General features: G+C 40.9%; 1 protein-coding gene across 1 annotated transcript in view; it reads right to left on the bottom strand.

Moving 5' to 3' along the window:
* Positions 1-13,220, bottom strand: part of LOC147222268 (copine-9-like) — a 120,571-nt gene that overhangs the window by 15,021 nt on the left and 92,330 nt on the right. The window contains exons 11-16 of the mRNA XM_086167745.1: positions 11,098-11,173; positions 10,764-10,817; positions 10,608-10,669; positions 9,797-9,843; positions 8,087-8,268; positions 2,323-2,450 (exon numbers count right to left, since the gene is read on the bottom strand). Coding sequence (XP_086023871.1) covers positions 2,323-2,450; positions 8,087-8,268; positions 9,797-9,843; positions 10,608-10,669; positions 10,764-10,817; positions 11,098-11,173 — 549 coding nt within the window. The remainder of the gene's footprint in view (positions 1-2,322; positions 2,451-8,086; positions 8,269-9,796; positions 9,844-10,607; positions 10,670-10,763; positions 10,818-11,097; positions 11,174-13,220) is intronic.

Below are 13,220 nucleotides of genomic sequence, written 5' to 3'. Positions count from 1 at the left end.
AATAAATGTGTGTGTGTGTGTGTGTGACAATGTGAGGGCTGCTGTTTAAAACAGACTGCGGTGCAGGTCTGGATTTAATTCCAGGGAAAAGAAGAACACTCGAGTTGTGTCTCATCTACTCCCGACTCATATATGATAGAACTCCTGAAGATCCCCCCCCAGACACCACGTTTGTAGCATCAAAGTACTTTTTTACGCACATTTCTTGATCCAAAAAGAAAAAGTCCAGGAGGGAAGCGTGTACAGATGTGCTCTATCAGGTAGCAGGAAAACAAATCAAGTCTGCTGTCACTCAGTGACATGTTTATTACATTAGGAGGTGTCATAGAGAAACTCATTAATTCTTTTTTGGGCTGCTTGTTATCTGAGTTTGAGCTGTATATCACATAAAAAAACAACAACAATATCAACAAAAAACAGGATTCGGTTCACAGAGGACAAAAAATAAACTCAAATGAACCAAAACTGAAAAATACCTCTTGGTTCTGATTAATTCCAGACGGTTTTATACCGCAATATTCAATCTTGTTCTCAACTTTTACTTGACAGACGTCATTCATTCATTCTCCATACGGTGTAGGCTGTGATTGCATGTTAAAGTATGAGTGCATGTGTGTTTGTGTCCGTGTGGATGTGTGTATGAGTACCTTGTGTGCATTTTTCAGTGTGTGTGTGTGTGTGTGTGTGGTTTCTATAGTCTCTATGCATAGGTGTATGCATGCGTGCATATGTATTTGTTTGTGTGTGCATGTGTGTCCCTCACTAATGTGTGTGTATGCATACATGCATGTTTATGTATGAGTGTGCATGTGCCTGCGCAACTTAATGTATGAGCGTGTGTATGTTTTTGTGAATGTATCTGCGTGCATGTAAGTTTATGCATGAGTCTGAGTGTGTGTGTGTGTGTGTGTGCATGCATATGGTGGTGTGTATGTTTTCTGACTCACTACTGTGCAGCCTCACAGACTCAGATTAGACCAGGCTGAGGTAGAAACCTGTCTAACTGTCTCTCTGTCAGCTCTGCTGTACATTCTCTCCTCACACCCTTCCTACTCTGCCTGTGCAGCAGTTCATCACCGAAAATAATGGTTTGGGGGCAGTAAAAACCACGGTAACAACCTCAACTAAAAGACTGCACCAATTGCAGTCCTCCTGTCAGCTGATGGATTCATCACTTTTTCCTGTGCCTTCTATTTATTGGGCCAAAAGTCTGGGAGGATTTTTCCAAAATGGTTTAGACTGAAAAAAAAGGCTGAAAAGTGGACGATGCTAATCTTCTGGTTATTTTCTTAATGTTTTTTATTTATCTGTTTTTCTTAGCCCCTGACATTGATATTATCAGTAATGATTTTATTTCATTGTTAATATTTTTTTCAAGCAAAAAACAAAAAAAAAACATAAAAGCAAATCATTAAATTGAAATGGGAATTGTTATCTTTTTCCAACAATTGTATGAAAATGTGATGAGCAAAATTGTAGCAGTTGGAAATGATAGAAATTAGTTCAAAAACCTGGGAACAGTGTAAAAAGATTAAGAATTAATAAGTGAATGAATGAATACAATGAAATATACAAATTAATTGAGGATAATGTGAATCCAGCATCCACATACATATATATATATATACATATACAAAACACAATGACGTTGGAAGAGATATTTCTGTCACTATTATTTGTCACTTAAAATGTCCGCAATAAAAGTATAATTTTGACTGATGGTATTTGGTGTAAAAGTCTGAAAACAACAAGACAACATGAGCTGGAGTTTTACCATTTGTGCAGGTAATATAACAAACACCCCATGATGATGATAAACTTGACGAGTTGATAGTTTACGGTACAAACCCTGATTTTCACCCCAGAGAGCAGCTCAGGTTTCAGTAACATTTACCAACCATGTATTTAGGGGCAGCGTAATGACGTTGCCACGATCTCTGGAAATGCGACACCAAGACAGAAGCGTGAGGAGACGAAACGGGCTGAGAACCTATTCTCTGACAAACAGGAAGTCACCGCTGCGCTGGTTGATGGTGAACAGGAAGTCCTTGCTATACTGTAACAAAATATAACATGGAATCCAAAGCGTTGTTGTTGTCGGCCATGCGGCTGGTACGATGAAGGTTTGTTGCTGCATTCATGCTACCTAGTTCCTAAAAATGCAGCGCTGCTACTCTGATGCAAGGTCGTGTGGAAAGAGATGTCTGTAGGTGAGGCTTTGCCTTAAATGGACATCCTGTCTTAAGGAAAGTTGATAGATTCTGTGCATCTTTTGCTCCAATGGTTTTCAGTCAATGCAGTTTTTGTACGTGTCAATCTCACCGTGCCACTTGATTGATGACCGGAGCGAAGTTGGTCGGGCCGTACAGCTGCACGGTTCGCAGGCTCTGGAAGTAGGACTCGAGCACGCCCTCGATCCCAACGCAGTTCGGGTTCTCCGCGTTTGAATTCTACGGGAGAGAAACGAGTAAAAACATTCTCGAAAGAATCTCAGTGGAAATCCAAATAGCCTCAATGACACATCGGTTATGTTACTGATTTTTTTAAGAAAATATAAACCCAATTTCAGCATACAAATGACTGAATGTTGGTTATTTCTTCACAACTACTTTTTGCTCCTGGGATGCATTGGCTGATCAGCTTGGTTCAGTGGTGGAAACCTGATTTTGATGTGGAGGTTAAGGTACAGAATTTTCTTTTTAAATGTTCCTGAAATAAGATTAATTAAAAAAAAAAAAAAAAGTTTTCACAAACCGTTCAGAACCATCAAGCACAACACTTCAGATATACTACATTCGTTCGTTCCAACTCCATTAACGCCTCTTGTTAGAATTGAACCAACCTTGCTACGAGGCGGAAGCGCTAACCGCTGTGCCACCGTAACATTTGGCTTCTGGTTAAATTCAAGCCTTTAAACAGCAAAATGACAAAAAGGTGACAAAAAATATTTCTCTTGCTTTGCACGAGTTTCCTTCAGCAGGCATATTATGAATTCACACCTGCTATGAACAGGCTAAAGGTTCTTCCCTCACCCTCTAAAAATAATGCTGCACCACAGAATTACATTGGCTACACCAGAATTTAATTGTACAGCTGCCCTGATAATGTTAAAATGAACAGCAATACATTTCACTGGTCCTGTAAGTGTGTTTGGTCCAATGACGATGCCTTTGACTGGGTTCTAATTGACCGATTCTGAAGCGAGCTCTGTTTTTTGTAGCGTTTTCACTGCATATTCCAGTTTTGAGTGTCGATTATACATGATTAACTAAATGAAATCGCAAAACCCCACACATCTCGCAACCACTGTAAAAATATGAAGCTGTTTGCCTCGCCACAAGAAACTGCAGCGAAGTTTCTGGCCGGAAGGCAACAACCATGGATTAACGCATCGCACAAGCTTCAGCACAAAGAACTGAGGAAAAAAAACTAGCCACATAACAGGAGATGAAGCCAATTTAAAATGTGCTAAGCCTCCTCGTTCCCGATGTGTTGTTTTGCTGAAGATGTCGAACTTTGTTCATATGAATCGGTGACTGCTGCCTGTCATCGGATACAAATACATCATTAAATGGAGGGCGGTTATTAAAATCTGCTGATGTTTATTCTGCTGTTGACGGCTAACCGCTCCCTCTCTTTCAAAGGCTGGCCGAGGCGCACGCTCCGACGCTCTTGCCAAGAGTGCTTTTTAATTATTTCCTTGGAGACTCGGAATTTTATTTAACAACACGGACTTCTTTAAAGCATCAAAAACCAATTGGGTGGACGGCGCTAATGAAGCTCTGATACAGCGGAAGCTCCGACTTTAGTTTCAGAAAGGATTCTTGAAAGAAAAGTATTAATTGAGGGACCTTGCGAAGAAGAAACCATGCCAAGATCCCATGACTCTTGGTTCATCACTGACGCAAGACAATTATTTACTTGCGTAAATTACCTTATTCACTCCATGTATTTACACACTGTTAATTTTCCTTGTTAATTATTCTAACTTTGCGAATAATTTTGAAATTAATGTCTATTAAATTATGTAATGGAGTGATATCGACCAGGCAGGTTCTTCAAAAAATGTCTTTCGAGACAAATTCTGGAATGAGAACCACCAAAGAGCAAGAACGGCAGGCTATATTGCATTTAATCAGTGGTAAATTGACCTCCTGGATACGTTTCACTGTAACCCGATGAAAAAAGGTAAATCAATAATGGATTCATTTCAAAGCAAATGATTGTAACAAATCTCATAACAAATATGTTGCAACACAATTGCAAAAGCGCGAGATGACTTTTAATGATCTTTTTATTCTGTTAAAATGAATCAACCATAACTGATAAAGCTTTTAGTTCAAGATGTTATGGCTTAAACACTGATGTATTGATATAACACTCATGGATTACATGATGTACAAATGTGTACAACTCAAAAGTAAGAACACATGTGTTGTTTAGTGACACGGCTTCTGCAAATGGTTGGTTGGGTCGAGGTCGAGGTCACCTGTGAGTCTCTGAGACCAGGCTGAGGCGAAACAAATGAGCGTCTCCGAGAGTCGACCGGCAACGAGGTCCAGGTGGCGAACACTGCGACCTCTGTCACGTAATACTGATGTTGTAGCAGCATCCCATGTGCAGTACAAGTGGTGTAAAAAATAGATAAATGTTACATATTATATCGAGAGTCTCGGGCTCTCTCTGCTTTGCGGTTGCTCTCCGTCGTTTTATTTTGTATTCTTAATTATCATTTGAAATCACCGTCATTCTTTGTAATATGTGCTGTAGCCATATAGGTGTTCTGTGTTGTCAGAACAAAACTGTGACCTCATTGAATATACACTTTGACCCCAAACAAATTACCTTTTCCCCGTTGGAAACCTAGGAAATAAAAACAATTGTTTGATTTATGCCGAGTCTTTGTTGTTCGCATTAGCATTTATTATAATGATAATAACCTTTGGCCGATGGCAGATGTTTGACATTCGGTTGGAGAAAATTTACATTTTTGAGGCAAAATTTGCATTGAATATCATCAACCGCACAATCTAGATGATGGCTACATGGCGCACATTACACCGGTGGGATCCTGGGAAGCCACAATCTGTGGCTTTTGATCCCATTTTCAAACCGAACAGAGAGGATTGATCAGTCGGATATAATGTGAAATGGCCTTCATCACAGCTTGCGCTTGATATTGATTTACTCTGCGTAGCGGTTTTAATTCTACCTTACTGACACTGGAAGATCGGCACTACCATGCTATTTCAAAATGATTCCTTCGGTGCACGATCTTTAAACCGACCATATCCCTATTAGCAGTTGACTGATCGATCGCCGGAGCTGCCATCGGTCAAAAAGCAAAAATATGCTTTATACCACTGTGATCTACGCTGCTGTTTAGCCAATAGTCTGTTAATCCCAAGTGCAAAGAGTTCATCTTCAGGTTATCATGGCACTGCCCTTGATACGTCCAACAAAAACCATCTACAAAGGGGCTGAATCGGAACCCTTACATTGATCAACTAATTATTGGATGTGTTTCCAGCAGGGATAACACATTTCCCAAGTCTTTCCCGACATAACGTTGAGATTTATCATGCCGAAGTGAAATCTAATTAGGCAAGCTGATTGAGATGCCACTCGCATTGAAAACTCAGACAAAAGAATGAAGTTTGACGAGGCTCGTCCGCCTGAGACCCGGACCTGGAGGGATCATGATGTTTGACAAACCAGAATTAAGAATGACAGTTTCAGGTTGAAGAGACTTGATTTTTCTAATTACAGACCCGAGGCATGCCACTGAGGTGTTTACTCCCACGTGGAAATGGTGGTCTTATTTGAAGAAAAATAATCTCATCCCGCGGCAGGGAAACAGAGCAGCGTCAGAAACTCACCACCTCTTTTCTCACTTACTTTGTAAAGTAAGTCACAGGAGGAGAAGCCATGATTTTTTTACTGCGCCGCCTTGACAATTCCATTGTTGCCTTCCTGCCGGCTGACAGCAGAGTGCTTGGAGCAGAGCACCATTAACATTTTATTTTCATCATATTTCCTTTTACCCTCCGATTCCTCCCGCCGTTTGCTCGTCTTGCTTTCTTCATGGACTTAACAAATGGTCCTTCAGAGACGCTGCATGTTACTAGGTGTATTTTAAAATCCAAACTTTTATGGTACCAGAGAAACAGTGCCTGAATAATTTTGGACATGGAAATGGAGACCCGATTACAAAATACACGACTGTGACCCAATATTGAATATGAATAATGCTAGTAAGTTGGTAGCCCAGCTGCTGGACAGATGTTGCCTTCCAAATATCTGGGGTGTTCTAGTTCGGCCACTTTTGCTACTCACCCTTTGTTCAGGGAGAAATGTATGAGTGATGCTGTGAGACACCGAGGAGACATAGTTTTAAAACAAAGTGAAAATACAAAATTCTGCAAATCAACTCGGACTCAGTTCCCAGGGTTGGGTGGTGAATGGATGCCACTGAGTATCTGCTAACACAAATGTCCAGGCGGCTGGTGGCTGAAGCAAGGAGTTGCTTGGGGTCGAGCCAGGCCTACTTTTTGGAGCAAAACGGGAAGTTCCAGTCGGAGAATGGCATTCTTAGAGCCATTTTTAAAAAGCCCCAAAGAAAGACAACGTGCACACCCACTAAATGGGTAGCAGAAGTTGTAGTGCTGGTCAAAGAGCTTTATGCTAGGCTAAACACCCACTTCACACTGAATCCATCAGCATTGCATCCTCTCACTGGTGTGGTTGACAAAGCAAATCACAAAGCAATAATAGTCATTGAATTTATAGCCAAAGCCCCTCTGAGCATCCCAAAAAGTCTTCCACTTTGTGTGTCACTGTTCCACTTCGTATGTGACACAGAAGTGTCTGTTCTCCACAGAAGACGTGGCAATTTGCGCGGACCAGATAAAACAGGAAAAGGAAGACAGACTCAGAAACAACTCGTCTGACTTGTTTGATACTGGCTGCATCCCCAGGTCGGCGATCGGAAGGTCAGAAATTAGCTAAAATATGTTATACTGGAGCCATAGAAGTGGTATATTAAATTTCTCATCTATGATAGGCAGCATGACTAGAGGGTTAGAATGGTCATCCTTGGAACCAAACATTCCTGGATCAATTCCAGCACTCCTCCAAGCTTGCCGAAGTGCCGTCGGGCAAAACCTTGAACCCCTAACTGCTACCTTGGTGCCGCCAAGTTGCTGCCAACAGCTCACGGTTCATTCATCCAAAGAAAATAAATGCCCCAAGGGATTAATAATATGTAAGAGAACAAAAAAATGGAACTACAAAAGAGTAGTGGACTTGAACTGCTGGTGATTTGATCTATGACAAATCTGCTGGAAACCAGATCTATACATAAAAGCTTCTGGATAACTGCTCTTTGGATGGATGGATGGATGGATGGATGGATGGATGGATGGATGGATGGATGGATGGATGGTACCAGCCAGGTACATTGTCACTGTATAAATATGATATTTATATCATATAAAGGTTGAGATAATAAATCTATATGCATCGAATGACAAGATGAAGTTACTTAAAATATTCTGACTATTTGCAACATACACAAGGAGAATATTTGTGAGTGTGTTGTTTGAATAGGGTGGGAAGGAATGCGAGGAGATGTTGGGGAACATCAGTGCAGTTCTATGCTGACAGACTGTAACTGGGGCAGGTGAGTTGTACAGTCTGATTGCACCTGGCAGGAACGATCTCCTGTAGTGTTCCTTCAGAAGTTGGGGTTGTAGGACTCGGCTGTTCAGAAGCTGTTTGTTTTCCACCCTAATTATTAAAATTGTATTTATTTATTGGTTTATTCATTTTTGTCCTGACACCATGCTGGGCTGCATTTCTACCGGGCCTGAGGCCATGAAGAGCTTCTAGGGCACAAGTGGACTCCAGCAGCTTAAGAGACCCAATATTTACAAAATGGACACATTTGATATTCCAGTATTGATTCAATCAAAACAAGCACAATCCTGATTTTGAAAAGCATGTTTTTGTTGTCGCTGTATCTCCATGTTAAGTCATCGCGAAATGATTTACTATGAAATTGTTGGGATGCAATTAAACCGCTTACCAGTGGGAATGCGTGGGAGATCTTCCCATCAGGGGGAAGTTTGGCGCCAAAGCCGTAAGCCGGGAAAAGTTTGTCACTGTCGTAGTCCTGGATGATCTCACCCACCGCCTTCAGGGCCATGGCATAGGCGTTCATCTGGTAGGGACTCATGTAGTGAAGAGAGGTGGGCTGCGAGGGGTTTCCTGGAGGAGGTAGCCACGACACATGTGAAGAACAAGAACCGCTGCGGGGTTTGAAAAAGCCGAAAGTGCGGATATGACACGTGCAGTGGTGCCTGAAGGACTGTGATAGGATGGAGCATGATTTTTATTTGAATGTATCAAAATGGACACTGAGATTTTCAACTGCACTTTTATTGATGGAAGTCATCCATTGGTCAGATCATGGCTGGTGCTACTTTTAATTCATCTCTGCGGGAAAAAAATTAATTGGACTCATTCAACAATCACAGTTGGAATCCGTTCATAACATGACTCCATTGATCAGTAGGAAACCACTTTACTTTTGACGCTTTAATTGTATAGAGTATGATATTCATGCATGTGTAATTTCCCAAACAACCTGAGACTGATCCCTGTCTATCTGTTGAAGTTGTAGAATCTCCAAAAGGTTTGTGTTCGGCATTTAATGTGAAACTAAGTCCCAGTGCCAATATCCCGAGGATAGGGTGTCCAAGTCAGGGTGTAACTTGAAGGCTATATTCCAAAAAAGAGGGGCGGTTGGAGCGGCAGGGGGCGTCATCTGTGATTCTAAGCAGTTTTGATTACAGTGCTGACAGCAAAATCAAGCGGAAACACTCATAAAGGTCTGCAGCTTAGAGCTTCCATTAAGTCACATTTTTCGTAGGGGGAATTTCATCCTTGATCCGTTTGCTTTTTTATTTATTTATTTATTTTTTCTCTCTTTGATTCAGCCTGTTGTGATCATTTGGATCAACTCCTATTCTTGGGTTAGAACCGGGTCCTCCTGTGGTTTAGTTCGGTTCATCATCTTACTGTCCGATTTGGCTCTTTTTCTCTTGGTTTTATTCAGCTTGTCGCTCTATTGGTCAACTGACCATCTTTCTATTCTCTTCATTCCCCAATCGCTTTTGAATTTAGGCTATCATCTTGTTAGTGGTCGCTTTGATTCCGCTTTTTCTCTTGTCGCTCCAGATAGTTTGTTCTCTGGTGGCTTTCGTTGGCGTGTCCATCTATGGTATGACTTGGCTCATTCTCTTATCATTGGGTTCAGCTCCTTCTTTTGTTATTTCGGACTCGATTTGATTCCGCTCATCCTCTTATTGTGTCATTCTGCTCATCTTGCAGTTTGTTTCGGCTCATCCTCTCACTGCTCTGCTCGTTCATCTTCATCATTATCGTCCTCTCGGTGGTTGAATCAGCTCTTTGTCTTAATTTTATTGATCATAAAGTTTGATTTTGATGTACTTCAAGTCTGCTGCTCACCTTTTATATTGTCCGATGGATATGGAATTCTTTGACTACATTAGGAAATGTCGATTATGTGTTGATCATTTTGGAGCCCTGTGACCCACACGCGTCCCACGCCTCATTTTCAAATCTCACCGAAAAAAAAATGCCCAAAGGCTGTGTGTTGAAACGATCACGGAAAATGTTGACAATCATTGCGCAAAACTATAGGAGGTGAGAGCTAACCATCAAAAATAATCTTTATTCTGAACATTTTCAAGGGCAAAAAACACTGTCTTACCATTAGATGCTGTGAAGTCGATGGCAACTGTAAAATTGAGTTGGGTCCTGTTGGGAGATTGAGAACATCATTTTCAACCGGAAAAAGAAAAATATGAGGTCATACAAAGAACCACATCTCTGCATGGAAGGCACACTGACAGCTACTCAACCTGAGCTAAGAGTTGCATCAGAGGTTCACTACTGTCAGTTGAGAGAGAGAGAACCTGATGTGCTGATGATTGCTTGTTTGATTGGATATTTTTAGCAGCTTTGACGTGTTTCTGGTACAAATATGAACTGACTTAAGAAGCTGAGGAGAGCGATTGGAAACATCAATCACGAAAGTCCTAATTCTGTGATGTTAGAGTTCAGAAGCATCTGTGCAACACCGAGGTTTTTCTCCTACTTTATTTTGATTATTTGGGGGGGGGGGGGGGGGGGGGTTAATGGTGTTATTCAAAGAGCAAGATTTTATTTTATTATTCATTTATTAGTTTTAATTATATTAATTCATTTATTGTGATCAGCATCAGGACAAAAAAAATCATAAAATGTTACCGTTTTCATTTTGCCCAGTCATACAATGCAAAAATACACTGTATATATATTATAATTTGTTTATATATTTGTCTCAGTTTCAAGCAGAAGCTATATGGTGTTTGTTTTTATTCTTCTTTGGAAGATCCAATTCAAATAGTATATAAAGGGATGTAATGGCTTCAGCAAGGCAAAAGCCTTTGTGCGTGTGTGTGCTGTTAATCTATATGTAGGCTACTAAACACTTTTTTGTTCAAGGTTCCTCCATGCACTGATGGCTCCTAAACTCTTACCCTCCTCGGATAAAGTCCACAAACGTGTATTCCGACTCCGTTTTGAAAGACAGCAAAGTCACCTTGAGCATGGAAAGAAGAAACATCACTTCAGTGCTCTGACGTGTCGTGAGCAACACGATTACTTTCCATCAAACGCAGTCCGGCAGTTCTTACCGTCCCAGAATTAATGTATTTCTTCTTCTTTCCTTTCTTTTTGGGATTCAAAACCTTTCCCAAAAAAAAAAAGACAGGAGGAATTTTTACTTTTAATCACAAGGAAAAAAACATAAAGCCTCAAGGTCCAGCAGATAGCGTTTCATAAAACAAAGAAAATGTATTTTACATATTTTATATATACATCTATATATAAATCTGTATACGTATATATAGATATATATATGTATATATATATATTGATTAATCATACATATTCACAGGCTTGCTTTGTGCGTCTATGGTGTTTTTGCAAGTGCTCAGGATACTGAAAAATGAATAAAATGCAATGTACCTCATAGACATTAAACTGGCTTTGTCCCCGGGACAGTTCTCGGTAGCTGGTGGTAAACTCTCCGATGAAGTCATGGCTGGAGGACAGAGACGGAGAAAGAGGGGAAAACAGTTTCATCTCATCATTCCATCAATTCCATCTCTATTAGCTGTGGCGGCGTTACGGGGCTATTGGCACCTTACTGAGAAGATACCCTGCGAAAAAACAAAAAATATAAAATCAAATCACGACGAAAGAAAAAAATCATGAGATATAAAGGAAAAGACAAAATGTCTCTTTTAGGTTTGGGCTTACATTGATCCTTGAAGCTCTGACAGGCTGTTTTTCTTCATTTAAAAGCACCATTGTACAGAAAATGCGGAATTTTTACTGCCTAAAACGTAATTGGTCAGTTGCCTTAACGTAAATCCGAGGCTTAAACAAGGTTTGACGTAACCTTAACCCCCCGCCGTCTTCTTGCAAGTCAACACACCGGACCTTAAATCCAAAGACTACCAAGGTAATCTTGTGAATCCTGTCAAAGAGGTTGCAGGATTTAATCAAAACCGGGGGCAATCAGGAAACACACACGCGAGAACACGCATACACTCTGCTCGATCCCGAATGAAACACATTTTAGAGCGCTGAACATTGCGGATGAAAGGCCATGCTGTAAATCTGAAGCACGGCTCACGCAGCGAAGGCATGCGAAGCTCCGCAGACGAGGCAAAAGGGGAAGAATCTTCCTCATTTGCAATTCAGAACGATGTTGACACGGTTAGTTTCAGCGAACACGACGGCACAGCATTGTTTTTGAGGGGCTGCAACATTCATGAAACAAGGACATTATTCGGGCATCCAACAGCCCCCCCTGTCCCCATTCCAGATATGTTGCGCCTTTTACAACAAGTTGTTTGAAAATCTGCTAGGGTGGCTCTTATTTCACCCATGGAAACACTCAGCTCCTTGACCAGGGGTCTTCAACGTGGTCCATATCTCCATCAGTTCGGATGGAGACCCCAGGGAGCCCCTACTGTGCTGTAAACTGGGCCGAAAAGCCATGAAAAATGTGCCTTATTATTGTGATTTCGGTACAGAGCTATTAAAATAATACCAAACATTCCTGGTTTGATTCCTGCGCTTCCTCCTAGCCAGTCAAAGTGTTGTTGAGTGAGACACCGAACCCCTAACCCAGGGGTCCCCCAACTTTTTCCTGCAAGGAAAAAATAACCCAAATAACTTTTAATAATAATAATTTTAATAATAATAGCCAAATAACTTTTCCCCTCTCAAACGGGGGGGGCTGCCAGTTTGTAACATAAAGTGTGACGATCGCAGATGTAAACATGTCTAAATGTAAACATTTATTGTTTTCCAGAAAGCTACACATAACCAAAAATTAACCCTCTCTGGGATCAGAAAATAAATAATAACATTATCAATGAATAATGTCTTTGTCTCATCTCTTGACAGATGAGACAAACAGCCTTGTCTTTGAATTTAACAAAAAAAATACAATACAGGCTAAATACACGGCATTCTGTATCTGTTTTTCTCTTACCTAATCTTTTCACCATTATTCCGTGTTATTTGACAGGGGTGTGTCCAGGACTTTTTTTTTTTTTGGGAGGAGTTTCAGATAAGGCACAGACTGCAGAAGGGTGGACTAGAATGTTACGTTCTATGCATGTACAAGTTACAATTACGAATGAAAAAAAAATCATAATGAATCTCTGGTATTGTTCAGGGCCGGGCAAAATGAGGAGGCGGGGTGTATCCGGCCCCCGGGCCGAAGTTTGGGGACCACTGCCCTAACCGCTCCCTGGCACTGCTCAGTAGCTGCCTTCCTCTCATGGTTCATCCATGGTGGGTTAAATCCAACTGTCAGGTTCTGCTGTCTATATAACCGAATGTGACAATAAAAAATATTTCTTCTTTATTCAGGTTTTGATTTTAAACATGATTTTAACATTGATTGCAACAGGTTCACTCCATCCGTTCATGGGTCTTCCTCCAGGCCTCCAACGGCAGCACCCAAGAAGAGGAAATAGGGGGTAAAGTGAGCAGGGAGGCAGTGCTGCTTTACTTTATAAGCAAACATTGTCTGTAAATTGCATGATCACAAGATGACATCTTCAACCTTG

The sequence above is a fragment of the Fistularia commersonii genome, chromosome 21 (assembly GCF_037954325.1).
Source record: "Fistularia commersonii isolate RoL2024-O1a breed Wild chromosome 21, RoL_Fcom_v1.0, whole genome shotgun sequence".
Lineage (NCBI taxonomy): Eukaryota > Metazoa > Chordata > Actinopteri > Syngnathiformes > Fistulariidae > Fistularia > Fistularia commersonii.
The sequence above is the reverse complement of the archived record's forward strand: the minus strand, read 5'-3'. Positions and strand labels throughout refer to the sequence as shown.